Source organism: Nematostella vectensis, chromosome 14 (assembly GCF_932526225.1).
Source record: "Nematostella vectensis chromosome 14, jaNemVect1.1, whole genome shotgun sequence".
Lineage (NCBI taxonomy): Eukaryota > Metazoa > Cnidaria > Anthozoa > Actiniaria > Edwardsiidae > Nematostella > Nematostella vectensis.
Genome location: NC_064047.1, coordinates 8,604,389 through 8,631,249, shown reverse-complemented (window position 1 = coordinate 8,631,249; position 26,861 = coordinate 8,604,389). Strand labels below are relative to the sequence as shown.

At 40.8% G+C, this 26,861-nt stretch overlaps 2 protein-coding genes across 7 annotated transcripts; one reads left to right on the top strand and one right to left on the bottom strand.

Annotated features, from left to right (window-relative positions):
• The first annotated feature begins 947 nt into the window (after nucleotides 1-947).
• Nucleotides 948-19,632, top strand: LOC5510453 (coadhesin). Of its 4 annotated transcripts, XM_032379601.2 has the most exons (9): nucleotides 1,049-1,068; nucleotides 1,208-1,280; nucleotides 11,410-11,482; nucleotides 13,122-13,299; nucleotides 14,956-15,188; nucleotides 16,345-16,548; nucleotides 17,067-17,290; nucleotides 18,193-18,381; nucleotides 19,351-19,632. In XM_032379601.2, exons 3-9 carry the CDS (start codon nucleotides 11,428-11,430, stop codon nucleotides 19,522-19,524), a joined length of 1,257 nt encoding a protein of 418 aa, XP_032235492.2. In that variant the 5' UTR covers nucleotides 1,049-1,068; nucleotides 1,208-1,280; nucleotides 11,410-11,427; the 3' UTR covers nucleotides 19,525-19,632. The 4 variants fall into 4 exon arrangements, with proteins under 4 accessions (XP_032235490.2, XP_032235492.2, XP_032235489.2 ...); XM_032379599.2 differs by lacking the exon at nucleotides 1,208-1,280 and having other exon boundaries at nucleotides 948-1,068; XM_032379598.2 differs by lacking the exons at nucleotides 1,049-1,068; nucleotides 1,208-1,280 and adding an exon at nucleotides 7,294-7,382.
• Nucleotides 19,306-25,797, bottom strand: LOC5510454. 3 transcript variants are annotated; one of them, XM_032379605.2, is made up of 3 exons: nucleotides 25,724-25,797; nucleotides 23,218-23,936; nucleotides 19,306-21,892 (listed from the first exon to the last, which is right to left on the bottom strand). In XM_032379605.2, the coding sequence occupies exons 2-3, from the start codon at nucleotides 23,628-23,630 to the stop codon at nucleotides 20,095-20,097; spliced, it is 2,211 nt and encodes a 736-aa protein (XP_032235496.2). In that variant the 5' UTR covers nucleotides 23,631-23,936; nucleotides 25,724-25,797; the 3' UTR covers nucleotides 19,306-20,094. The 3 variants fall into 3 exon arrangements, with proteins under 3 accessions (XP_032235496.2, XP_048577971.1, XP_032235497.2); XM_048722014.1 differs by having other exon boundaries at nucleotides 19,306-21,646; XM_032379606.2 differs by having other exon boundaries at nucleotides 23,218-23,933; nucleotides 25,724-25,794.
• Between the last annotated feature and the right edge of the window lie 1,064 nt (nucleotides 25,798-26,861).

Below are 26,861 nucleotides of genomic sequence, written 5' to 3'. Positions count from 1 at the left end.
TAACACAAATAAAGCTAAATGTTTCATATGTTTTTAAAACTGAAAGCCAATCCTTACACATTCCTTTTGTTGTCCATTACTGCAATTCCTTGGGGTTCATTTCGGGGACTCTTGGGGATCGTTTCGGGTCCCAGGATCAGTTGGGGTACTTTTGGGGATCGTTTCGGGTCCTGGGATCGTTTCGGGTCCTGGGATCATTTCGGGTCCTGTACAGCGCTCTTTGACAACGTTTATTAAAATAGCTGTAGATCTCGCACATGCAATGGAGGTCCTTGATATGGAGGTTCAACTTTATAATGAATGAAAGCGTGGACATGAGTGATTCCAGGCGCGTACACATGAATGTGTGAGCTCCACCCCCCCTGGCCGCCATAAAGCTGGTCATTTCTTTTTAATGATTATTAAATACTATCCTTTTTACATATGATACATATGACTGCGCAGCCCCCATTCAATCCTGGGTGAGCGCTTGTGATTCTATATCATGTGATAGAGCCGCTTTTGTGCTAAACATGTTAATATGAGCCTCCGGTTTCAAACGAGACACACAAAAATATTATAATTTGACAAAAAACAAATTCTCCGCTAATAAAGAAATAAGAGATCTGACAAGTGGTCGAATAACTAAATGACACCAGATATCCATATAACAACGAGGTAGTGCTGCACTAAGCAGACAGTCTTAATGAAGGGATGTTATCATGCAAGTATGATTGCTTAGATCACTCTCAAAAAGGGCTTGCATTTTATCGAGAATTAAAGGAAATGTCAGCTTTTTTTCTATAAGAAAGGTTTTTTTTTACTTTGTAATTTGAAATTGAAGCAAGCTTATATAAAGTGCAAAATAGATCACTCACGTGTTTGCATTCCCTGAAGGGAAATGTCGGCTTTCTCTATATGAATTGTTATTTGTTCTACTTGGTAATTTGAGATAGATCTAGCCGCAGCTAATAGGTAACGGTATTGAGGCCTGGGGCTTCACTTATATCGCTTCACGACAACACACCGTGTGCAGTTGCTTTGAAGAAGGCATCGACGACACCGTCAACCCATACAAACCATATACAGGTCAGTGATTCATCACCCTTTAAAACGAAACAACCCTTGTAAGAATGCAATACATTGTTGTTATCATCAATATAAAAATTTCTAATTGTACACATTTTTCTGGTCCTTTATTAAAGTTCACTTTATGGCTACATCATAGGTGCTACCAAGGTTAAGATTCTCGCTGTCCTTGAATAGCCATCAAAGCAAAGTATCAAAGGAAGGGCGAGCCTGTATGTAATGGTCAATTTGAATTGTTAACGTCAAAAAGCTTTAGATCGCACTATATTGCTCTATTTCCAACGACGTCGAGCGCGGGGGCGGTTAATGCAAACTTCTTTGGTTATTTTCTGGATTTACCCAATTTCTTTTTAGTATCGCCATCTGTGTGCACGCTCGCACTATTCTGTTTGAAATTGAAATTGAATTTTTAAACAGATAGTTTAAAAAGTGAGACTATCCTATCGCCCCTGGTCAAGTATGCCGGATCACAGAAACGAGTTGGAAGTCAAGCATATTGGTGTTCCTACGCCAGCACCTGCCAGCATTCCTGGCGAATTTCGCTTGAAGGACAATGGAAATGTCAAAATGGGAAATGTACTTTCTGACTTTTGCTTTGTCTTGTGGTCAGTCGAGCAAGGATTCGCCAGCAATGCTTGCAGGTGCTGGCGCAGTTTGCACGGGGCTTGTGACGTGTAATCTTGGTGCGCCGGTATAGGGAACTGGGTCCTAGCCTTCGCAATGCGCACGTTTTTGTAAATACATTGACATTCTCCTTGGGAATCAGCGTGTTCGTGAACCACACATTATATTTTGCTCCTTGTTGTTAAGATTCATCAGAGTTTTTTTTCTGGTTTGTTGTGGATATTCTGAGATCCATACTCACACATCATTTCCAAATTTCTTTCTTAGGCTAAGTTCAAGCGTCGTATTATCCATGAGCCGAATTCAATGAAAATGCATGGAAATGAAGAAACAATCGACTCGATTCGTTTGCATGCATTTGCATTGAATACGGCTCGTGGACAATACGACATTTGAACTTAGCCTAAGTAGAATATAATAAAAATCTCGTTAAGTACCGAAATGTCACCATATTGCACAAACTTGTGGTTGTAGTGTAACACAGTAGTATATCTGTTTTTGGTTGCTAAGATTCTGCCTTCTTTTTAATCAGGCGATATTTTGAGTTCGTATCTTCCGCCGCCACGACCACAAACGAGTAGACTTCACCCGTCATTCGATCGCTATCACAACTTTGAGCCTTTCTCATTGGCTTTTTCTCCCGATTCTCGTTTTCTGCCTTATCCGCCGATTCCTTTTCAGGTGCTTTCTTCTTTGTGTCTCGTTTCTGTCGCCTCAAGGACTGATTATTGTACGAAAATCCTTAGGTTTTCCCGCTCTCATCACTCCACTGTTTCTGAATACCTGATCTTTGCTGCTCAAGAGACTTAGGAAACCGTTTTTTAAACTCAAGTATTTCCTCGTGAAAGTCAAATTCCGTTATGTAGGGCATTTTCGGGCTCAGCTCACGTACAGTTTCCATTCCTCTGTGTTTTCTATTGCTCTCCAAGTTTACTTTGTGACTAAGGCAGTTCGTTAGCTCAGGACCAATAGCCGATGATAATTGCGAGCAATTAGAAAAAAACCTCTTGTAAGTATACTTGGTTTAATTACGTCTAATGGCATTGACATAGAGTGGATATAATTCAGTTTGCTTTACTACAATTTTGTTTATTCTATATGTTGATAAAATCACAACAAGTGGTTACATTTGAAGAGCAAAAACTGGCAAATCAAAAAGTATGATCCCCTGTAGTGCAGGTTCCGTTATTTTGACAGTTGTGTTGAGAATATTGACTTGTATAAAAGATTAATGAGCAGCAATTTTCTTAAAGAAAAGGCTTCTGGCGCAGAGGAAATTCCCTCGGCCAGCAGAGCTCTTTGCTGCTCTGCGTGGAGATGCCTTTAAAAGAAATAAATTGAGCTTTACACGTTTGTGTATGGCTGTGCGCTATAGATAATCGGGATTAATTACAATTTGAATAGGAAAAGAACTTTTTTATGATTTACCATCTATGATTTACATGAACGTCAAAAGCTACCGGCTTTCCTCATGTTTCGGTATGAGACTAAGGCCTACGACTCGGTGTCGGGGATGATCGTCCTATCTTTTAGGGTATAAAAGTATTTTTTTGGGCTGTCAAAGGGGGGTCACATTTTTTTGGGCGCCGAATTTGAGTCTGGTTTTAAATTAATACTGAGTAAGGGAGTCGTTGTTTAAATGTTAGTTTTGTTCAGTTAACAGTGCTTCCTACTATTGTATAGCTAGTCCCAGATCGTTTAGGTACCAAAGTTGTGTTTATAGAAATAAATTTTGAGAACCCCTCTCATGGTTGACAGACAAAGCTTCCCATTCTGATCGGGTTAACAAAACGAATACTTTAAATGTTGCAAAACCTAGACTCAAATGTCTTTGTTAAAACTTTAATAAAATGGGACAAAATTGCCATGCTAGCTAATCTATATTTTAGTAAAGGTTAAATTCAGTTACATTCAGTATATCAAGTCTCTGTGGTTTTAAAGACATATTGTCTAGAATAATGATTATTATTATCTGGAATAAATATAGGGTAATTTATAAATTTTGGAGGTTTGATACGCGTGCAAATAAAACCTAATTCAGGAGTTATGATACAAAACCTAAAAACTATATCAGACTCGTTCCCAGGCGTTATTTGCTGTTGACACCCACAGGAAACATGAAGCGAAGACCAAATTTCGACTGCTGACCGCGTCATGCACCGTACTGCACGTACGCCTCCTCAACCTCCCCATAATGCATCGCGCGACGCCTGAGTACTAGACTGAAATCAACCTCGTTCCCAGGGCCCTCTCTCTTTCCTGTCATCGACCAGCATTGCTGAAAAGCGCAGGACGACAGTGCTGAATAACGTATGCGCATGCGCGTGCTCTGGCGAAAACAGCACAATCGTAGTGTTGAATCGTTCGAGTAAAGGTACGAAAGGCTTACTTCAGTTGCTGTTTTGACTAACTGTACAGCATTAAAACCATACTGTACAACAGATGACAGATTTGTTTGATAATAAGGGAGTCATAAAGTAAATTATAGCCTAATGTTTGGTCTAGTTTTCTTAGCATTTGCCAAAATGTGACATTTCAAAATTCGCCGGTAAAAAGCCGCCATTTTAAAACAAAAAGGCTTTATTAACCGCGCGGTACTGGAACTAGTCTTGCGTTTTTCAGCACTGGCGCGCAGGAATAATAAGTTCCATTACCGCGCGGTTAAACCAGCCTTTTTGTTTTGAAATGGCGGCTTTTTACCGGCGAACTGTCACATTTTTGCAAATGCCAAGAAAACTAGACCAATATTAAGGCTATAACTTTCTTAAACAAATCTGTCATCTTTTGTATAGTATGGTTTTAATGCTGTACAGTAAGTCAAAACAGCGACTGAGTTCAGCCTTTCGTACCGAACGATTGAGATTTTGTTTATTTTCGCCAGAACACGCGCATGCGCATACGTTATTCGGCACTGTCTCATCGACCCAAATGAGGGGAGAGGGCACTGGGAACGAGGTTGAGACTGAATTATAATGCAAACCATCACATTTTGTGAATACGATAGGAAACTACTGCTTGATGTCGTAAATGACAAGCGGATCAACTAAAAGCGTATTACACTAAACCAGTTATCACACTAAGCATTTAAACAACCCCTTCCTTAGCAAATCCTGAGGCGCCTACAGTTTAGCAAAATGGTTGGGAGGGGGCGGTTGGTGCCTTTTTCAAGTTTTTTTTTTTTTTTTTTGCGGTATCTCTTTCTATCCATCCCTCTTCTTAGGTTTTAGGTGATACACGACATTGATTAGCTTTTAAAGGCCCTGTTTTCATATCAATAATGATACTAATATCACGGAGATTCGTTGAATTATTGGCCTAAAGTATACCGTGCCCTCGTGAGTGGATCGTGAGGGATTCTTTGGTACAGCGGGCTTTTTTAAGACTAGACGATTTGATGGTTAAATGTGCGACGACGACGACAATGTTCAAGGGCACAAAACGGATCTGTTTCGCAAAATATCTGTTTCTTTTGCTGGCTGGGAAGAGTTTTCATCCCTCGGTTGCTGGGAAAAAAAATGGTCCCGAATAATGGTTCTGGTGGGAAATTTATGGAATTGAACTAGTTGTGCTGGGAATATTTTTGGGGGCGCTGGAGCGGATGCTTGGGGAAAAAGTCCCGACCGGTTATACGGGCAAATATTCATGTGCTGAAATGCCTAACCACTGCTGGCTGGGAAATAAAGGAATAGTCCCTCCTGAAAAAGGAACAGATAATTTTTTCCCAGCAACTTTTAAAATGGATATTTTCGGCATCAGAACACATCCAAACGACGAAATATGCCATTTTAACGTGTTTCGGTAAGGGCGGCTCGTTGTATGCCCTCGAATGTTACATTTAAGTTAAATTCATAGTTTGATCTGAGAACACTGTTTATTCTTATTTTAGAAACATTTGTGGATTGAACAGATTTGCTCTAGTTTTTTAGCTTTTTTTCTTCCAAAAAAAATGATAGAGATCGTTGCTTAGGCTGAAATTTGTAAAGAAAAAACAACATTAAATTTTTGTGTCTTTTTCCTTTCTACTAACATATTTGCAGTATTAACAACTTTTTCAATACGCAAAACACTTTTCAAAAAACATCATTCTAGATGGTATAACTGTCTCGCTTGTATTTGCTCATCTAGGATCACATATCCTGTTACTAGCGCTAATAATGTAAATAGTGCCAGTGATAAGCGGAAGATCAAAAGCTCTTCATTACTCTGATCAAGTATAATTTGTGGAACGAAAACTGCGCAATTATTATCTAGAAACTAAAATTCATTTTTGATTGGCGAAAAAGCGGATACGTAGTCTTAGGTATCGTATGGAAAAAGGATAGTATTTGACTACCCTTCTGTAAAAAATGACCCACGTTTTGGCGCGCACCCCCTATTGTGTACGCGCCTGTTCCGGGTTTCTAGAAAGCAGGTTAACATTAGCCTAGGGATGAATGCCACTTTTATCTAATCAAATGTCGAGATAGCCCGTATTTATCCGTGTGTTAGCGCTAAACTGCTTTCTAGGAACCGGCTTCTGATTATCATCAGCATATTGGAGTCGACGATGAAATAATGGTCATCATATTACATATTCCTCGTCGCCCAATGCTAGTAAAATTATAAAACAGTAACATTAATGCACAGAGAAGAATAAAGTTTTTGTTTCTGCATTTAACTTGTTCGAGTCGAAAATCACGAAAATTGAAAAAAGGACGAAAGGAAGTTCTTAAAGAATCAAGTCAACAAATGTATATGTTTTTCTGTTTCAACAAGTTTTCGTTAATTCATCGTTAACTGGATGTGTCCTTACAGATAAATAGAACTACTTGCAATTATACAAAATAGGCGCGGCAAAGCAATTTTAGTGATCCTAGGTGTCGCTTTACCTTTAGAGCCCCCTAGCCACAAAAAACATTTGTGTGCATTATGAGCATTATTTGCAAAAGAGAATGATAAATTTATAAAATCACCCATTTCACACGTTTGCACATGGTAGAAAACCAGCCTCGTAACAGTGTACACTAGCTATTAAAAGCGATCTTTTAATCTTTTAATTAAAATAATTTAATTAGAATCAAATCCCTCAAAACGGAAGTTTTTAAATATATATGAAACACTTATGCATTGATTAAGGCCAAGTTTTGTAAAAAGAGAAACTATATGCACAAAAAAAGAATCGCTTGTGGACGGTACTTGGGAAACGGGTTATGGGTTACTTATACATAAGCGACATTAGGGGGTATGTAACTACAAGCGTGGAACATTCTTGAGTAATGGGGGGAGGGGTGGGTCGTAGAGATGTGGAGTACAAATACGTACACGAGGTAAGAGGTAATAAAGTGTCAAAGAGGCTTGTATTTTTGGGGTGTGAAATGGAGGATCGTTTTTTTCGGGTTGGAAAGTTTGTTTCTTTTAAAAGAATGCTTTAAAAAGAATGGGTTTTTGTGCTCTTTTGAGGATCATCCCCTCAATCGTCATATTAATATTCATATTCATTGCGTGGCACAATCTTAGTTCAATAGTTCAGGTTATTACCTTTAATTACTCACTTTTTCATTTTTTTCATTAACACTTTTCCAAAGTTTAATAATAAAATAAATCAAAGTCGAATTCTGCAAACACTGGACCCGTGTAGTGCTTATAAATGCACGTATAGGACAGTTGTCGTCGCACATGAGCGGAGGATATCCAGCACGACGTAATACAAGGTAAAGAATTTGAAAACAAGCAATACGGAATATACGGCAACGCGAACGGTAATGGCGGGAAACAATTGAACATTCCAAAAACCAGACGTGAAATGTACTCTGAAATCTACTCTGTCTGATAAATTTTAGCCGTTTTCCTCCAAACTAAAATTTGAAAACTCCGACTTTGTTACACAGTTCTAGCAAGGACGGGAACTTGTTGGCTAAAAACCAGACTATCATTGTTCGCTATGTTAAAAAATAAGGTTCTAGACATGTCTATTCTTTTATGGGTCCATAAAAACGAGTTTATTTTATTTTTGGGATCACCGTTTCCGGACTTTCGCCGTTGTTGCGAAGTTCCCTAGCCGCGAGGGCATAGTTATTGCACATAACTGTTACAGGCATTAGTATTCAGGTGTAACATCAGAACGCACCAAATGGATTTAGAAATATGATATTATTATTACTGGTAGTTTAAAAAAGTCGAGAGAAAAGTCGAGAAAAAAGTCGAGAAAAAAGTCGGGAAAAAAGTCGAGGAAAAAGTCGGGAAAAAAGTCGAAAAAAAAGGGGGTACGCGATCAAAAAAAAAAAAAAGATGAGCGCGATCCCCAAAAATGTACGCGCGATCCCCCCAAAAATGAACACGATCCAAAAAAAAAGTAGGCGATCTACAATGGCACTTCCCGGGCTCCGTAAATACCCGATCCAAACCAAAAAGTCGAGAAAAAAGTCGAGAAAAAAGTCGAGGGAAAAGTCGAGAAAAAAGTCGAGAAAAAAGTCGAGAAAAAAAGTCGGGAAAAAAGTCGAGAAAAAAGTCGGGAAAAAAGTCGAGAAAAAAGTCGGGAAAAAGAGTCGAGAAAAAAATGTGTACGCGATCAAAAAAAAAAAAAATAAAATGAGCGCGATCCCTAAAAATGTACGCGCGATCCCCTAAAAAATGAACACGATCCAAAAAAAAAAGGTAGGCAATCTACAATGGCACTTCCCGGGCTCCGTAATTTTAGAATGTGTGCAGTCCGTTAGATTTGCAAAGCATGCGTTGCGCCATTAGTTCAACTCTTGTCCTCGAGTATCATCATAGCGCATATCTCAAAATATTTATTGTTAAGGTTAGCAAAATTTATTTTCCATCTTTTTTTTTATGTTTCTAAGTAGGGTTTTAGCGAGCCTTCGTATTTGCCTGGGAACCATGCATGATATATTTATACAATTTATAAGAATGTTTCAAACCTAGAACTATCTCGTTTAGCGCTAAAAAATGCGTCAAAAAGACTGTTTCTAACCCTTACCATTCTATCGTTTTTATTATTGCAAGTTATTATTGCAGAGGCTAATATCAGGTAAGAAGTGAACTGATTATTCTTGAAAACTGACAATCAATATTTCAAATTAATTGTTTGTTATAAGATCCTCGAAATGTTAGTTTCACCGCTGGAGCAATTCGGTGTTGCATAACAAAAACATAAACAGTTCAACAAAACTGCGTCAGCTTTTTCATTACAAATTTCGTCGTAACAGCGTGTGAAACCCTACACTTCAAATCGCAGATTTATGATTTTTGGACGCTCGTAAGAAATTCGAGGAGAGTAGCTTACGATAAGTTTAAACACAGTATTTTCTAAAAACTATAAGAACACAAAACAACTTAGGCCTAGATTAAACGGCGTGCCAGAGTCGCACCGTTCTGGTTTGGTAGAGGTTCGATCATAGAGCGGCTCTACAATAAAACGTCGACTTTTTGTTTGTTAACTCCCATGGGTATGGAGTGTAACAATATAGTCATCAGGCACAAAATACATACTGCTTTGTCTTATGGCGCTACAATGGAGGACAGAACACGAAGACTAGAAATGACTAGAAAAGCCTTCTTGGTCAGAGCAATATGGTCTGATAGGAAGAGGAGAATGAATTGATTACATGCCGCAATAGATTGGATAAAGAAAAGGCGACGACTTCTACTGCGTCTTCTGTTTTTTTTTTTCTTTAATTTCAAAACGGCATTTCGCTTGAAATGCACTCGTATTTCGTGTCCCCGAAGAGCTGCACATCTGTACCCGGCCCGCCGAATTCTCAGGTAGTGATTTCCGAAACGCCGCCATTTTCACTACTGCCTGAAAAGTGCGAGCCAAGGGGCGATACATACGGGCTTTCAGGCTACATACAGGGTCTCAGGATTTTGCTCGTGTAGATGATGCTTTTATTTGGCAAATAAAAATTGTTAAATATCTAAATTTGTCCGTGTGAACGAGACGCCACATAAAATGTGGCAAATATTTTGAATTCAGTAGACCCCAGTCTCCGTAAAGTAGACCCCAGGCTCCACCATTTGCGCATCCAAACATGGTGGCCTCCATGAAAGGATGGAGAGATAAACTTGTTTACTTATTGTTACCGGAAGAAGTTATGAAATCCATCGAGGTCCGTTATTCTTAATTCTTCAACAAGATTTTCTCTGTTTTTTTTTTTTTTTTTTCCATTTTTTATACATCATCATAACAGCGGCTATTGCTGCAGCATTTCTTCTCATTCGTCGTGTAGCATGGGCGCCATTTTTCTTGGGTGGGGGGGGGGGGGGGTTTGAATAGGTTCGCGGATCGGCGGATTCAGCCCCAAAATGCTCACGGATTTCGGATTTTGATGATTATTTCAGCGGATTGGCTGATTTTGGAAATACAGCGGATCAAGGATCTTTTGACAATTTGGGCACGGATTTCGGATTTTGACTGCTTTGACGGTCGAATTTCGGATTTTAAATGAATTTCAATCGATGCCATTGTTTATCTGTCTGATCATGCGGATCTAAAAATATCTGCGGATCCACGGATTTGCCCCGAAAATGTTGCGGATCGGCGGATTTACATACCCCTATTCATCATCCCCCCCCTTTCTTTGTACCCTAGCCTTTATGTTTTGTATGAAACTCCGCTGTACAAAATCATTACTGACGCAAATTGACAACAAATATTTGCCGATCATCTACACGAGCAAATAAAAATTGCCACATACATTTGCCACATAAAATTCGCTCTTGTAGACGGGCCTTTATTGTATCAATTTGGCGCATGCGCGAAGAACGGGGGGAGTCAATAATACTCTGCAGGGGTAGCTCCTTTTTTTATTTTTCTTCAACCAAACCGATTTGCATTGATTATAAACTAATATGCATAATGTAATCGTTATGACTGGTGCGACCTTGGAGGACCGTTTAATCCCTCGCCGTACCATAGTCGCATTATCCGACTAGCCCACTCACCCCAGAAAGTTGGTGCGACCTCCTCATTAATTCAATTTCGTGCGCAATAAACGGCGTGCTAACATCGCATTATCTGTCGAACTTTTCTAGAGCGGCTCGATAATGCGACCCTGGCACGCCGTTAAATCTAGGCCTAAGACAGGGCTGGGATCTTGGTAATTGCCTCCCCGTTAATGCGCGGGTACCTCAGGTTCCTTTGTGTTGTACAGTTTGCTAGATAGCGGCGCTGGGGCCGAAATCTCCCGCTTAGCCGTAAAGCTTTTATGCTTCCATACTGTGTTTTAGCGCATGTCTGGAAGTATGATCTATTGTTTCTAATTTTACCGGATCGGACGAGGTTCGATTCTCGGCCATGTCCTCGAATTGTGTTTTTTTTTTTCACTGTTTACCAGTTACAATTTCATATTCCTTGCTCACCCTCGCTTGCTTATTCGGATATTTTAATTTGTATTTATTCAATACTTATATAACGCTTAACTACGACATTTAAGATTGATAAAAAGATAAAGGAACTCTCGAGAGCAATAAAAACATCTATAAGAATGAAGTTAGAACCGAGGACAGGCTAACCATTTTAACCCGGGTACACACACATACACACAGAAAGACAAAATTTGCTTGATCGAAGGAGCAAGAGTAAACAAAACACGCAACACCGTTCCTATTCCAGGCATGGTATTATTCGTCGTGATCAGATCAACATTGGATTTGATGCATGAATTTGATGGTGAACATTACTTCGCATAGAAATTTTCCTTATTTTTCTGAAAGTATTTTTTCGATCGTTTGCAGGTAAATTCTTCTGAAAGTATGAAGCCTGTCACTATAGCAACGGCACTTCTTCTTCACTTCTCCCTTACCCAAGGTACGCCGGGAAATCTGAGCTCATAGCCGCATTGTCACCAGTTCACTTCCGGCGGAAACCTCAACCGTTAAAAGACAAAAGAATCTATTAGAATCCGAGATATTTAACATGCCATCCGCTCTAAATTATCAATCACATCCTCGACGAAACTTGCAATATACACACTGCTTTTAATATTTTGAAATATTTTTCGCGTTTTCCGTTAAAAATCATCGGAGATTGTAACGTAATCGACCGGAAGTAAACTGGTGACAATGCGGCTTAAAGTCAGGGGTTATTGAACGCTCGAACACAGGTGGTCCTGTGTTTTACCGCGTCAGCGTATGGGGCCTCTCAGCACAGGTGGCCCAGTGTGTTAGCACGTCAGCATAATGGGGCCTCTCACCACAGGTGGCCCAGTGTGTTAGCGTATGGGGCCTTTCACCACAGGTTGCCCAGTGTGTTAGCGTATGGGGCCTCTCACCACAGGTGGCCCAGTGTGTTAGCGTATGGGGCCTCTCTCAACAGGTGGCCCAGTGTGTTAGCGTATGGGGCCTCTCACCACAGGTGGCCCAGTGTGTTAGCACGTCGGTATGGGGCCTCATACCACAGGTGGCCCAGTGTTTTAGCGTATGGGGCCTCTCACCACAGGTGGCCCAGTGTGTTAGCGTATGGGTCCTCTCACCACAGGCGGCCCAGTGTGTTAGCGTATGGGTCCTCTCACCACAGGTGGCCCAGTGTGTTAGGGTATTGGGCCTCTCACCTCTGCTGAAAGGGTTCCATTCCCGGTCGAGAGAAGAGGAGAATTTAAAGTTTCTCTGCCCTGAATCTCACTTGTTGAACGTATGTGGATTCACTAGTCTGTGTTCCTTATTCGTCTGTAGCGCCTACAACATGTGCAACAGGCACTGTCCAAACGCTTGTATTTTATGTTATTTTTTATAACAAAATGTGGGTTATTATAAAGGACGGATTTTTTATCCTTTTAGCCAGACCTCCTAAGCCGTGTATATTCTTATTTGTTATGACTATTTGAACGAGTAAGGCAATCATTTTTTGCACTTAATAGATTCAAAACAACTTTGTGTTCTAAAAAAAGATCAGGGTTATCCTATGTGCTCTTCTTATTAAAATGACTATCCAATAGTGGATTTGGGGAGAGTTTAGGGGGTTTACCCCCCCCCCCCCCATCTTTTGGGCTCCCAGAAAGCGATATGTAACAAAAAACTACCCCCTCCCGCCTTTGTCACTGAGCGAAACACTTTAGCGAAAAGGAGTTGGTGCGAACAGCCTAACCCTTTAGCGAACAGCTAGATGTCCTCCCATTCGCCATTCTCCCATAATTGTTACTTTGTTTTTCTGCATTTGTGTTTGTGCTTTTATGTTTGTGTCTCACCATTAATTTTACAGATTTGACTTAATTTTTGTTTTCCTGAACTGATCCGCCTTGATAAGTCCCAAACAACCTGCGGATCAATGACTGTATTTAAAGTTATAGAATGAAACAAAATCAGACTTTGACAATTTGTTTTCTGCACGGTTTGCTGATAACCGGTTGTTGGTAACTTATTCTTATCTCTGAAAGCCATATATTTATCTAAAATGGTATTATACAGCAAAATACCCTTATGTTTTCTGTCTTTTCGTGTTCGTTCTGCAGCCTTCACGCCTAAACCCCACGTGACCTGCTCCCGGAGTTGGGTCAAGGTCGGCTGTTTCCATGATTCCCTCAGTCCCAGGCCCTTCCCGTACGAGCTCATTAATGATCGAGACATCTTCAGTAACCATAGCGATGGACATCTCATTGACTGGAGAAAGTGGAAAGAGTCAATGCACAGGTAGGTTATACAATTGATAAAAATAAAAACAAATTAAAGGGTGTCCCATCTCAGGCCCGTACCCAGGGGGGGGGGGGGGGGGTGCAGGTTGTTCGAACGCACCCCCTCCCCCACAACGGTCGAAAGTCCACTTTCGGTTGTCAATAGACGTGCTATATTTTTAGACAAACTATAAAGCGTAAGCAAGAGAGCATGAGATAAGAGAGGGACACTTTGGTATTACCCGCGCGCCATGTCGATTCCGAATCTGGCTATTTTTTTAGTAACCACCACCCCACCACTGCGCGTGAGCGTTTTTACTCTCCCTACCCCCGCGCTTTGGCATTTACATCTTGTTGTTTGTCGCTGTTTTGTGACTTGAAACCGAAAAAACACCCAATTTGCACAAATACCATCGAAAATTTCATTCTAGCATCAAGGATACAGGCACTTGCGGTTTATTAAGGGGATGTAGTACTTCGAGAATTGCAAGATTTCGAAAACGAGACTTCAAACAACGTTTTCGCTCTAACTTGGTGCTTCTTCGTGGTTTCTCAACATTCATTATCTTCCTAATGGTCAAACGAAATCTGTAAGTTAGACATTAGATATGATATTGATTATTGTGAATATTCCGGTGAATTGAGAAGGAATCCAAGAAAAATACATTTCATAAAACTTTCCTTGTAGCGAGGGCATGCATTTTTGTGATGATCAAAGCCAGCAAGCTGAAGTATCTGAGCTTTTTTAATAGAAAAATTAATGAAAAACTAAAGAGGGAGATATAACTGTACTTCTTTGATGTTGTTATTGTTATATGTTATATTATTATGTTGTTATTATACAAGCTGGAGTCGGGATTTGAATCAAACGCGGTATCACAGCCATTTTATCGCTTGTCGGTTTTTTCTTTCTTCTTCACTTGACTTCGCCGATCAGACAAACAAAACAGTCAAACTATTCAGGCATTTAGCTTTCTTCGAGTATATTTGCCAATCTTGCCTACTTAAGTTAGACTTGTTTTCCTCTTCCGAGTTATTTTACATGATCTCTTTTCTTTCCTATCGAGTTGGCAAAACAACAACACGCAACCCGCGGGGGAGTAGGACAAAATAAAAGGAATCATGGCGCGCGGGTAATACCAAAGTGTACCTCTCTTATCTTATGCTCTCTTGGCATAAGCTAGTATGTCATCAATGCATAAGTCAGACTTTTTTGCAGCCAAATCCGACAATAAACGTCCTGTGGAGATAGTGCAAAGGCACTTTCGGGGGTGGTCAGATTCTTATCAGAAAACTCACTCCCTCCACCACCCCCCACCCTCCCCCCCAAGAAAAATTAGGTCCATTTTTTTTCGGATGTCGCACCCCCCAAGAAAAATCCTGGGTACGGGCCTTCATCTTATTCCCATGTCTATTTTAATAAAGGCCTGGTTAAACTACGCGACATGTAGCGTGCGAAATGTCTCCTAAATGTTTTCTTGCTTATCCACCATCAAAACATGTGGTGCACGACAGAGGCGATACGAAAAAGTTTCTCTATCATTCGAAAACATTTCTTTGTCGTGGCAACAAGATTTTGCGCGCGCTACAATGTCTCTTTGGGTGGCTGAACTAGAATACATACATGTAGCGCTCGACATTGTTGCCTAGTTTATCCAGGCCTTAATGTCTTTAGCCTTGCGTGTCGATGCGCTGAGAAGGCCCGCGCCAGCGGATACCGGATGTTTGGTCTGCAGTTTTACGGAGAATGCTGGTCTGGGCCGAGTGCGGAGCTTAGATACAGCAACGACGGGCCTTCAGAAAACTGTTTCCAGCAGCTCATAAAACCTTACACATGTGTCAAAAGTGATCCTGTTGAGTGTGTAGGGGGAGCGAAGACGAACTACGTGTACATGCTAACTGACAACAGTGAGTAACCACCACCACCACCACCACCACCACCACCACCACCACCACCACACCACCACCACCACCACCACCACCACCACCACCACCACCACCATCATTATCGTCATCATAATCACCATCAACCACCACCACCACAACCACCACCACCACCACCATCATTATCGTCATCATAATCACCATCAACATTCTACATCATCGTTTATTATCATCGCCATCATCATCACCATAACCATCGTCACCATCATCAAATCATCATCATTACCATCAACACCATCATCATTACTATCACAGGGCCGTAGAATAATAAACTTATATTGTTCGATCAGTACCATCATTTCTAAGGAACTTAAGGTCATTATATAACAGAAGAAAGGAGATGATTAAAAAAGTGGTATAAAACATAAACACAAACAAGGGAGTACATCGGGGTGCGGGAAGAGAAAGCAAATTTCTAGCGGATATTATATCATAAATACTTATCAGATGACTACACTGTTTGTGGTGATTATTTTGATTCTCTCTTTATTGGAAATTCAATCTGTCATGTATAAACGTACAGATTAATATTGACCGCCAAGGCCACAATAGACATTGTGCCAAGTGCAAGTTGCAGGTTGTATTTTAATTTGGTTTCTTTCTGATCGTTAACATTACATGAATTATTAACCATTATATCTATCTATCAAAATAAGTCATCTTGTGTCTTAAGCGGGCTCTTTTTCTAAAATATTCTCTAAAATTTAAACTATAATCTCTAGGTTTCCAATGAATACTCCCCCCTCCACCAAGAATGGAATGCGCTTAAAATGGAATAGCCCAGTGCAAAGTTGTACCACAGTTTCACGGTCTGATTAACCAGGGAAAATCTGTAAAAAAAGCTCACAATAGAATACCAACATAAACCAATAAAAGCTTTCTATGTCAACATCAATTAACCTCTCATATTGATAAAGATTCTTTCACAGACCCTTAGACACTGTCTGACGCGCACACAGGGGGTGCGCAGGATACTCCCCCTATAATTTTAAAAATTATAAGGAAATGACCAGTAGGGGCGTGGCAAATAAACTGTTGTCTTTTTAGTTATAAACAATAACAAACGAGAAGATGACCGACATTCTTTAAGAAGATCATTCCTGTTCATTTTAAACCACAGCTCCTCCGTCCCAGGACCTTTACGTCGACGGTGGATACACCACGTGGTCGGGATGGTCAGGGTGTAGCAAGACCTGTGGTGACGGGGAGAAGAGTCGCGAGCGAACATGCACCAACCCCACCCCCAAGGGGCACGGTCGCCCCTGCGAGCCTCGTCTTGGACCCTCCACCGAGACCGTGCAATGTCGACTGGTCAACTGTCCACGTAAGTAGTAGTACACCAGCCTAGTCCCAAGGCGTTCTTATCGGGTTTCCTGTGGTTGGGTTTCCTGTGGATGGTAAAAGTTGTGACGTCACAGGAAACCATCTACCCGTGTGGGTGAGCTCGCCCTAGCCCCCAGGCTACCTCACGGTTTATTGCCGAGCACAGGAAACCCGGTAAGAACGCCTGGGACTAGGCTGGTAGTACACATTTTATTGTATTGTAAAAGAAAACAAGGTTGGGAATTCCAGGGGATGTTATGTAATTAAACTCCCTGACTGGATATAAATTTTGAAACTCATCGTTGCAGAAAATCGGTAACAAATTGTCATTATAGTGTAGAAAAATCTTTTTGTTGTTGATTTTCTCGGGTGAGTCGTCGGTCCGGAATTCTTTTTGTAACTGCCTCGGTCGTTAGAGGAGGATTCGGACCGCTCAACAGCCAATCAGCGTGCGCCACTTCACAGGAAGTAGTTGTTGCCATAAGATAATATGATATAATTACTCAAAATCCATTGCAGCAAAATGCAAGCGAGTGCTGGATGTGGGAATCGTTGTGGATTCCTCGGCCTCTGTTCACCGCGAGAACTTTTTTAAGGTCAAGGAATTCTTGGACAAACTTGTCAGCGAACTTGAGATTGGGCCGAGCAAATCTCACGTGGGACTGGTTCGGTACAATGAGGTGGCGGATACTCTCTGGGACTTCAACGGCGCCGAGAACAATAATCTCAAGTCACTAAAGGATGTACGTACCCGATAGCAGGGCCGTAGCAGGGGTGGGGCACTAGAGGCACAAATATTTTCAAAAATTATAAGGAAATGTCCAGTAGGGGCGTGGCTGTGTCCCCTCCCAAATATTTTCTTAATTTTTTTGTCCCCGATCTTACGTGGCCTGCTACGGCTCTGGATAGCGACACTTATTAATTATTATTTAAGAGTTTCTCTAAGCCGCCATTTTGTTCTCCTAGCAAAATACCAAGTCTTAAAAAGAAATTCAAGATTTGGTTGGTTTGGTTTAAATTTTGGTTGTAGCGTCAGTATTGTCAATTGGATTTAATAAAAAAGAAATTATCGTCCAGACAAACAGAGAATAAATATAACAGATAGCAGAATCAAGTGGATGACAGACCGCTTTTGCCACTGATCATCCTGAACTGCGCAAACAATAAAGCAAATTATGCGAGCTAAGCCTTATCACGTGACATAGGAAATGTCGCGATAGGATCCTAAAGGGCAGCGGGATTATTTTATATACTTTTTTGTACAAAATTCGTCTCCCTGCCTTACTTTGTTATAATTTTTGTTGTTTCTTGAGGGAGAACTACATTAAGCAAATTTTTACCCACCCTTCCCATGATGCAATGTAATGTGGCTATTTCGAATGACATCGATATGAATAGTATACCACCTCTTTTATCTAGCTTGCATCGATATTATTATCTATACTTTCTTGCCTACGTTTATATAGCTATTTTGGTGCATTATGTCTGGAGCACTCCCTTACATTAGACCTCCAAAAGACTTAATGCAGATATTCTTTAGAATCACACTTCAGTGATAAACATGTTTTCATGTGTTAGGCCATAGAGAAGATCGAGTTTAAGGGTTCATTTACACTTAAGCGTCTTACATGTTTCCTTGCCTTAGGCCATAGAGAAGATCGAGTATTTGCCCGGTGGCACACGCACAGACCTTGCCCTTAAAAAGGTTAACGAAGATATCTTCAGTCCAATGGGCGGCGCGAGGAAAGACGTCCCACAAGTGCTGGTGGTGATCACGGACGGCAAGACAAACCAAAGAAGCGAGCCTTACAGTAGTGTCCTACAGCCACTTAAGGTACGCATATTATATCCTCGCGACGTTACGGAACAGGTACGTATTATACCCGCGTGACGCCACGAAGCAGAGACGTATTACACTCGCGTGACCCCACGAAACATAGATGTATTATACTCGCTTGACGCCACGGAACAGGTACGTATATTATATCCTCGCGACGTTACAGAATAGGTACGTATTATACCCGCGTGACGACACTAAGCAGAGACGTATTACACTCGCGTGACCCCACGAAACATAGACGTATTATACTCGCTTGACGCCACGGAACAGGTACGTATTATACCCGCGTGACGGCACGAAACAGGTAAGTATTACACCCGCGTGACGCCACGAAACAGGTATGTATTATACCCGCGTGACCTCACGGAACAGGTACGTATCATACCCGCATAACGCCATAGAACAGGAACGTATTATACCCGCGTGACGCCACGGAACAGGTACTTAATATACCCGCGTGACGCCATAGAACAGATACTTTATTATACCCGCTTGACGTAGCATAACAGGATAAGAGACGGACCATTTCAAAAGTGAAGGGGAGGGGGATGGGTAGGGAACAAAAAATCCAAACAAGATGTAAAGCCTGGGGAAAATAAATACAAAGGGAAACAAATTCATGATAGTCTTGAGACAAGAAAAAAATGCACGACTGAAACCACCTCACTCCCCCCCCCTTGCCACCCCAGCTCTTTTCTTTTCTTGGTCAGCCCCTAAATATTTGTAGACCATTCAATAAGAAATTTCCAATATTTTGGCGGCCAAGGCAGGGTGAGACCCTGGACACTCCTTTCATCACGTTCTAGTAGCCACCTAGCTTCTTTCCTTATTTTCCCAGGGGAGGGAGGGAGGTGGGAGGTGAAAGCGCAAAATCGCCCCCTAGTCTAAATAGGAGAAGAGGGCTGATCAATAATAACGCCATTGAAAAAAACTTTATTGATTTGTGTGTATGTGTTTCATAAGGACAAGGACGTCAAGATCGTGGCGGTCGGCGTCGGGCACTCAATTGGCAAGAAAGAGCTCGATATAATTGCCCTTGGGGACGCTTCTAACGTGTTCATGCTGGAAACATTTGACGATCTCGTCCGGCGCCTCAACGCCATCATGAACTCCTTCTGCGATACATTATCTACTTAGACCAGGAATGGTGGATTATAGAGTAAAGGTTCGAGATGTTAAGAATGTGTGAGCTTGTTGTGTTTAGTAAGAGAAAAGAGAGAAAGATAATAAAAGATGTTATTGCAACTATTGTCTCGGTTGTCGTTGTTAATTGCTGTCTTTTGTCGTCGTTGATGTTATTGTTTCTCGACATTTTATGTCATTGTTGCGTTTTTTATACTTGGTTTGGATAATAAACTTTTTATTCCTATTAATTCTTAGTTTACTTTAAGTTGCCTGATGGCAGTGTTTGTTTTAGTTGTTTTTCTCTCGTCTGATTTATTGAATAAATGCTTTTTCGGGGAAACACATAAAGTTCCAGAATTTTATATCTTTTACTGTTATTCTTGATAAAATGTTGCTCATTGTTGGGTCTTTGAAAACCTTGTCTTATCAGCGCTCTAAGCTGCCTTTTTACTACTTCCTTAATATCTAAATTAATATAATATTTTTTCTTGAAGTAATTGTGTTATAACGTGGAACTTTTAGATCCTTCACAGTTCCTGTAAATGCCAAACAATCTGGTCTTTTTACTTATAACTCCGCTTTCTAAATTGGTAGAAATCTTAGATCCTTTAATTGTTTGATAAGTGTCAAGCAAGCAGCCCTGACCTCGCGCATGCGCACAAGGTATATAATAGGGTTTAGCGCTGAGTTGAGATGAATCATTGCCACACCGAGGTCACTGACGAGCTTTGTACATGTGTTGTAACCCGACACAAAATACACCGCCGGTGTGACTACCACAAGAACCGCATAGAAAGCGAACAAAAGGGCAATAATTAGGTACATCGTGCGGTAAATCTTCTTGTATTTGACGAGATTGACTTCTGAGAAAGAGTTTGTCAGGCTAAGAGTCTCCTCAGGCCGGTATCGCACAGATGCAAGGCTTGTGCCATTGCCAAGGTCTGCCATGTTGCTCAGGTCGAGTTTGACGTCATCGCTGGAAGTGTCACTAGAAACTGACTCGTCTGAAGCCAAGCCGTGCTTTGAGGAATGGTGACATGATTTGGTTTGATCTTCTCCAGTCTGGTTATCGCCAAGGCTTGACTGGTTACTACAAAGGCTTGACTGGTTACCACCAAGGCTTGACTGGTCATTACCAAGGCTTGACTGGTTACCACCAAGGCTTGACTGGTTACCACCAAGGGTTGACTGGTTACCACCAAGGATTGACTGGTTATCGCCGAGGCTTGACTGGTTATCACCAAGACTTATCTGGTTACCACCTAGGCTTGACTGGTCATTACCAAGGCTTGACTGGTTATCACCAAGGCTTGACTGGTTACCACCAAGGCTTGTCTGGTTACCACCAAGGCTTGACTGGTCATTACCATGGCTTGACTGGTTACCATCGATGCTTGACTGGTTACCACCAAGGCTTGACTGGTCATTACCATGGCTTGACTGGTTACCACCGATGCTTGACTGGTTACCACCAAGGCTTGACTGGTCATTACCATGGCTTGACTGGTTACCACCGATGCTTGACTGGTTACCACCAAGGCTTGACTGGTTACCACCAAGGCTTGACTGGTCATTACCATGGCTTGACTGGTTACCACCAAGGCTCGACTGGTTACCACCAAGGCTTGACTGGTCATTACCAAGGCTTGACTGGTTACCACCAAGGCTTGACTGGCTACCACCGATGCTTGACTGGTTATCATCAAGGCTTGAATGGTTGCCACCATGGCTTGACTGGTTACCAACAAGGCTTGAATGGTTGCCACCATGGCTTGACTGGTTATCACTAAGGCTTGACTGGTTGGCTAGACATGAATGGTTATCGTAGCTTGATGGGTTGAGATGGTTGTCATGGATTGAGACATTGACAAGGCTTTGTTGGTTACGACAATAAAGTAGCTGATCCCGAAGGTCTGCATGCTTGGGAAGCATTGTCTGGTTGCTGTTGGTTGGTGCGATGAAATAATTTGTCTTCTTGCTTAGGCTTTGCTGGCTTTCAATAACATTTCTTCCTTGATTGGGCTGGTTTTCCAAGATGTTCTTCTTGACTTGACGATGCACGACGGAAACAGCTTCTTTGCTACAGTCAGACCGCCCTCTGTGCTTCTTGTTGCTGTTTGACCGAGTGTTGTTGCTAGAAAAAACATATGCTTTGCTTTTGTGAATGGCTTTGAGTCGGTAGCGATGCTGACGTAGAGTATAGCAGCACATTATATAACAAAAGATGATGACCACCACCAGAATGAAGCCAAAACAAGCTAAGAACACCACGGATAGGAAGATAGACACAACAGGGACAATTGCCCCAAAGCAAATGGAAATAATCCAAGCCATTACGAGGGCTCTAATTGTACGGCCTCGAGTCACGATAGCGGTATACCTGTGGTAAAGGAAAAAGGAAATTAGGCCTGGTATGCCACCCCGATAACGCAAAGATTGTAACTTGTAAACCCCGGTAGCAATCTAACTCGGCTCTCAAAAACCTTATTTATTAAAACTCTGTTAGCTGGAAAACCCCCTTAACCACAGTCAGCTAGAAAAAATGACATTCCCAGAAATAAGGGACATTAGCCAGCGGTTTCTCTGGGCTCACATTTTGCTAAGCCCGCGAGGAATAACAGCGGTATCACAAATAAAAACGAGGTTCCGGCCAGCACAGGGGCTTCCCTTTTGTTGTTACGCTAGACGTTTTTAGTCAGGTTGACTAAAATTCCAAATAAAAGTAGTATTAGCGGTATTTAAACGTGCAAGGGGCATCTCTGATTTTATACGTCCAATGATAATGGAAGTGCGGCAGTCTTTCTGAGGTTGGAAAACATTATATGCGCAAATTAAAAAAAAAATTATTTTAGAAAGGCTTTATGGTTCCCCTGTGTCTATCCCAGAAAGCCGTGGGGCCGTTTAAAAACAAAATGGAGAACGGACGAACGGAGAGAAGTTGTTCTTGCGGAGCGCACCGTTTTCCTTGCTTCTGTCTGTATCTTAAAGACAACAATAATGGTTCCTGAACTAGGCATAACTACATCAAATGTTATTTCTTCGGGAACAAGATTGGAAGGCGCTACTGCCTATTTTATTGGCCAATTTGATGGAAGGATAGTCGATTTACCAATTTCGAGTCCTGCACCTGTGATGCGGCAAACAGTTCTACCTTTTAAACGACTACTTTTATGCCGATTTCAATGAAATTACAGAGAATGTATAAAGGATTGTATGCTCTCAAGCGAACAAAAGTGCAATGTCCAAGGAACAATCATAGGGCTTTTTCTGGCATCGTTTGAACTGAAAGTGTATCACTTGAATGGCAAGGTTTTTTTTTCGAGTCCTGCATCGTGAGCCCAAAATCTCTAAAACGAGAAAATTTGATAAATTGTGATGTCTCCCCACATTTCCTTATAATAAATGGCAGCCATTTTGACACTGTATGTGCACTATTACGCATTTCTGGGAATGATACTGACTTTAACTTTGGCAAAGTCATTTTAGTGAGTTTTACTTGGATAATAAAAGGTCTCCACTTACTCAAACAGTCGCTCTTCTGGGGGTTTGAGATTAACGGGGCAATCAGTCGACACATAGACACAAAGCTTTTACAATTTTGAAAATTCGCGTTTGAAAATTCGCGTTTTCCAGTAAAAGAAAGTAAACTGGTGACTTTGCCGCTTCTATAATACTAATGTTGGCGTAATGTACTGAATTACCCACCTTTTTCCTTTGTGCAACGCGAGATATCGATCCACGCTTATCAGCATTGCCGTTAACAAAGATGCCAGCATAAAAACGTTTATAACGAAATGCAACTGCGCAGCGCGGCAGTACAGATCCAAGTCTACGGTGATCTCCGCCACCCTGAGCACCGTAAACCTCGGCTGAAGCAACACACCGACCAAGAAATCACTGACCGCCATACTGCAGATGAGCAGGAAGGATGGTGACCGCAGGGTGTCGGAGCGAAGAGTGGCTGCTATCACCAGAAGGTTCAAGAAGATGGCAGGTACGGTGGATAGGGTGTTTATAATCAGGTTGACGTATTCGGCTCGGGTCAACCAGCTTGCTGGGTCATATTGTTCAGCAAAGTACTTTTGCAAATAATCTGGACATAGTCTTGTATCATTCATTGTGGTTATTGTCTTTAGTGTTTCTTACTTGCTAAGGTGAATTTCTTTGCGGCTTTCACTTGTTTCTCTTGATGTAACAAGAGCTTTCCTTGGAGGATTATTTACTTGCTTTCGAGTGCATTTTCATCTTCTCAAGTGCTTATTACTAGCTAAGTATGCTTTTATGCGGGTTTTACTAGATTCTCTTGCTGCACTTGCGCGCTTAAAAGTGCTTTGTCATTTACTTGAAGGTATAGCCACTTGTTTTTGAGTAGCCATTTGCTTTGAACTACGATTCAACTTTCTGATTTCGTGTGTACTTGACTGCTAAGGAAGAAAAATTGTTTTAATGAGAATATTAAAAACATTTTTGTATCAGCATCTTTGTTGACAAGTATTCACAACTAAAACTCACCGAACAGCTCTTTACTTCTTTACTTTTTGTTCATTATTTGAAAGGTGCCACTTTTAATCTACAGCTCATATAAATGAACGCTAAACTAATTTCAATAGTAGCATTTTCAAAAGAATTTACTTCCTCACAATTAATCAACCCCTTTTCAATTAATTACAAAGAAAAGTAATTTCCCCGTGTATTTATGCATGGTAACCTAAAGCATTTTAAAAATATTATGGCTAATTTACCTGTACATCTATGTCTAAGCAGGAAGACAAGTTGTGGTTTTTTTTTTCACTAAAATTACAAATAATAATGATAATAATATAAACGCGCGGATTCATTTATTTATATAGTACCTCGGTACGAACACATGTCCGACAGTATTAGACCAGGTGTGGCGCATGTAAAGTGCACACTAAGTATTAAATAAAACACCTTTAAAGAAATCGCTAAAAAATCAATAAAGGGGTTTGTTGGGTTTTCTAACGATTTTGATTGGTCTCTGTATAAAAACGCAAACGTTTTCGTAAGCAAGAGGTCAACCGTTGGCCCGTGAATGTAGCTGCTTGTTTAACATTACTTTTTCTTGCTTTGTTGTTAGAAATTTAATCATTATATTAGTAAAGGAGAATGTTAATGTGGCCCCGTTTAGTATGGTATGCGAATAGACAGTTTTGGGGTGCATATATGTCAACCAAATCTCTACGGGGAAATATGGATAAATGTAAACCATATTTAAACAAACTTAAAAGAGTGTCGTGAAAGATATAGAAGCAACTAAACTGAGAGCGATAAAGTATATCGAGCAGAGAAAACCTGCTCGTGATACAAATTGTCAACCCCGTGATAAACAAGGATAAACAAAGGTTTTCTTTTTGAGATTTTTCAAGTTTTTTTTTATATTATCGAAGCATCCAAATCATCGAAAACTAATTAAACGTAATTCTACCCTCATATTTTAGTGTAAGGGTGAAGTGCGACTCTTAAACATCTTTCCCTCTCAACGGCATCGATGGGGATCCTACAAAAACAAACTGCTTTATATGGCACTTAAAGTCCTTTTCCAAAACAACAATTTTATCCAGTTTAGTAGCAATCTAGCTTAATCAAACTTTTCGTTGTTCTACAAACGTTGATAAGCGATAGATGGAAAAGATGGACAGATAAGAAAACAACAATAAAAAAAACCCGATCAGACTAAAATGGTACAAAAATAACCAAACACCAAAAACTTAAGAACTTGGCTTGAGAAGATTTTCAAGGATTTGCAAATTCTTTACTCTACCTAATCAAAGTCAAGATTCCTGCCAGAGGTTTCTGGTCACCAAACACATGGTATAGGATACGTTTGAAAACCATCCTTTTCTTTTTAACCTATTTTTCCAAGAGAATATAACTTTTCTGCTAGCCGAGGTTGGCTTTTCGCTAAGCACTAAAATCGGAAAAAAATTCAATACTTTTTAATATTACTATCGTTCAAGTTTTCAAAGTACTCCGTTCAGACATTTTATCAAGTAGTTGTCTTAATTCTCTACTAACATTCAGCAAAAGATTGGCCATGTTACTTCTTGTAGGATTACTCTATTAAGTAAACACATATTATTTAACTTTATCACCTGGCAAAGCAAATATTAAGACAAAAACATTAAAAAATGAAAACAACTTTCTCTCTCTTAAATGTTACTCATCTGTTAAGTATAGCCTGATTACTTACCTATAATTTTTAACCTTCGCACAAGATGAAAGGACCCGCTATGGTTTCTACATGTTTTATCGTTTTTCCTTGGCGCAGTCCCAAAGAACAAGAGACTAATTTACTAAAGAAAAAAGCACAATAAAGCGATTTCTAAAGATATGCAAATTGCTTGCCCTCTTTTTGTATTTGACAGTCTTAGGCCTTGTTGCTAACAAGGCCATGGTCAAAAATAATTTATTACTTCCATCGGTAATTTCGGGCAAAATTAAAGTGGTGCAACTCAAGTTCTCTCTGTTACCCCATGCCCTCAATTACCCCAAACCATCAATCAACATCGATGCCACATTAGATGATCAATTTAGCGATAGTTTTTGGCGAAAACACATTTTGCCGATCATAGTTAATGACAAAGAAGGCACAACAAGCGTACGAGTTAAAAAATATGATCAAAAACAAATTGAACCTATAACCGGCATACAAACGCAACACTTGAGTGTTCCTGACGTAGGTGCCTTTGGGGCGCGTAAAAAGGGGGGTGTGCATGCTATGCTTTTTCCATGTGGTACCTTTGACTGCGCCATATGAAGAAAACGTTGTCGTTTTGAGGGACTGGTACCGAGGACTCTTAGTTTCATTTCAGATACTTTCTCCATTGACCAAAGATGGTCACAGTCACTGTTTTTTTCTTCTAATTACAAGTCATAATGTTTACGAAGCACCTGCGGTACGGCAACCTTAAAAATGACAAGAATCATGCAGTTTTTCCAAATAAGGAATATGTTAGTTTCCTTATATGGAAGTGACCGCGTTTGGCAAAAACGACAATTTTTGGCTAAATTTTCTTGATATAACCCCCCCCCCCTCGGCCGATCCTGGGCAACGCGCGTCATGCCCTCAAGCTTTTTTTAGGAAAACCTTGACCAACATATTGCGCCTTGGTATTACTCGAGCCTGGCAAGGAAAGGACTCTTCATAAAGGAAGACGGGGGTTATCGTCCTATCTTTTGAGGTTATAAAATTATGCTTGCTGCTTGCCGACAATCAACCCCGTCTGTTTTAATGGTAGTCCCCCCAAACCACCCCCCCCCCCCCCCCCGGGTAATCAAGTTGTCCTCAAATCCTGAGCCATGCCACAGCAAAAGAAAAAGTAAAATCA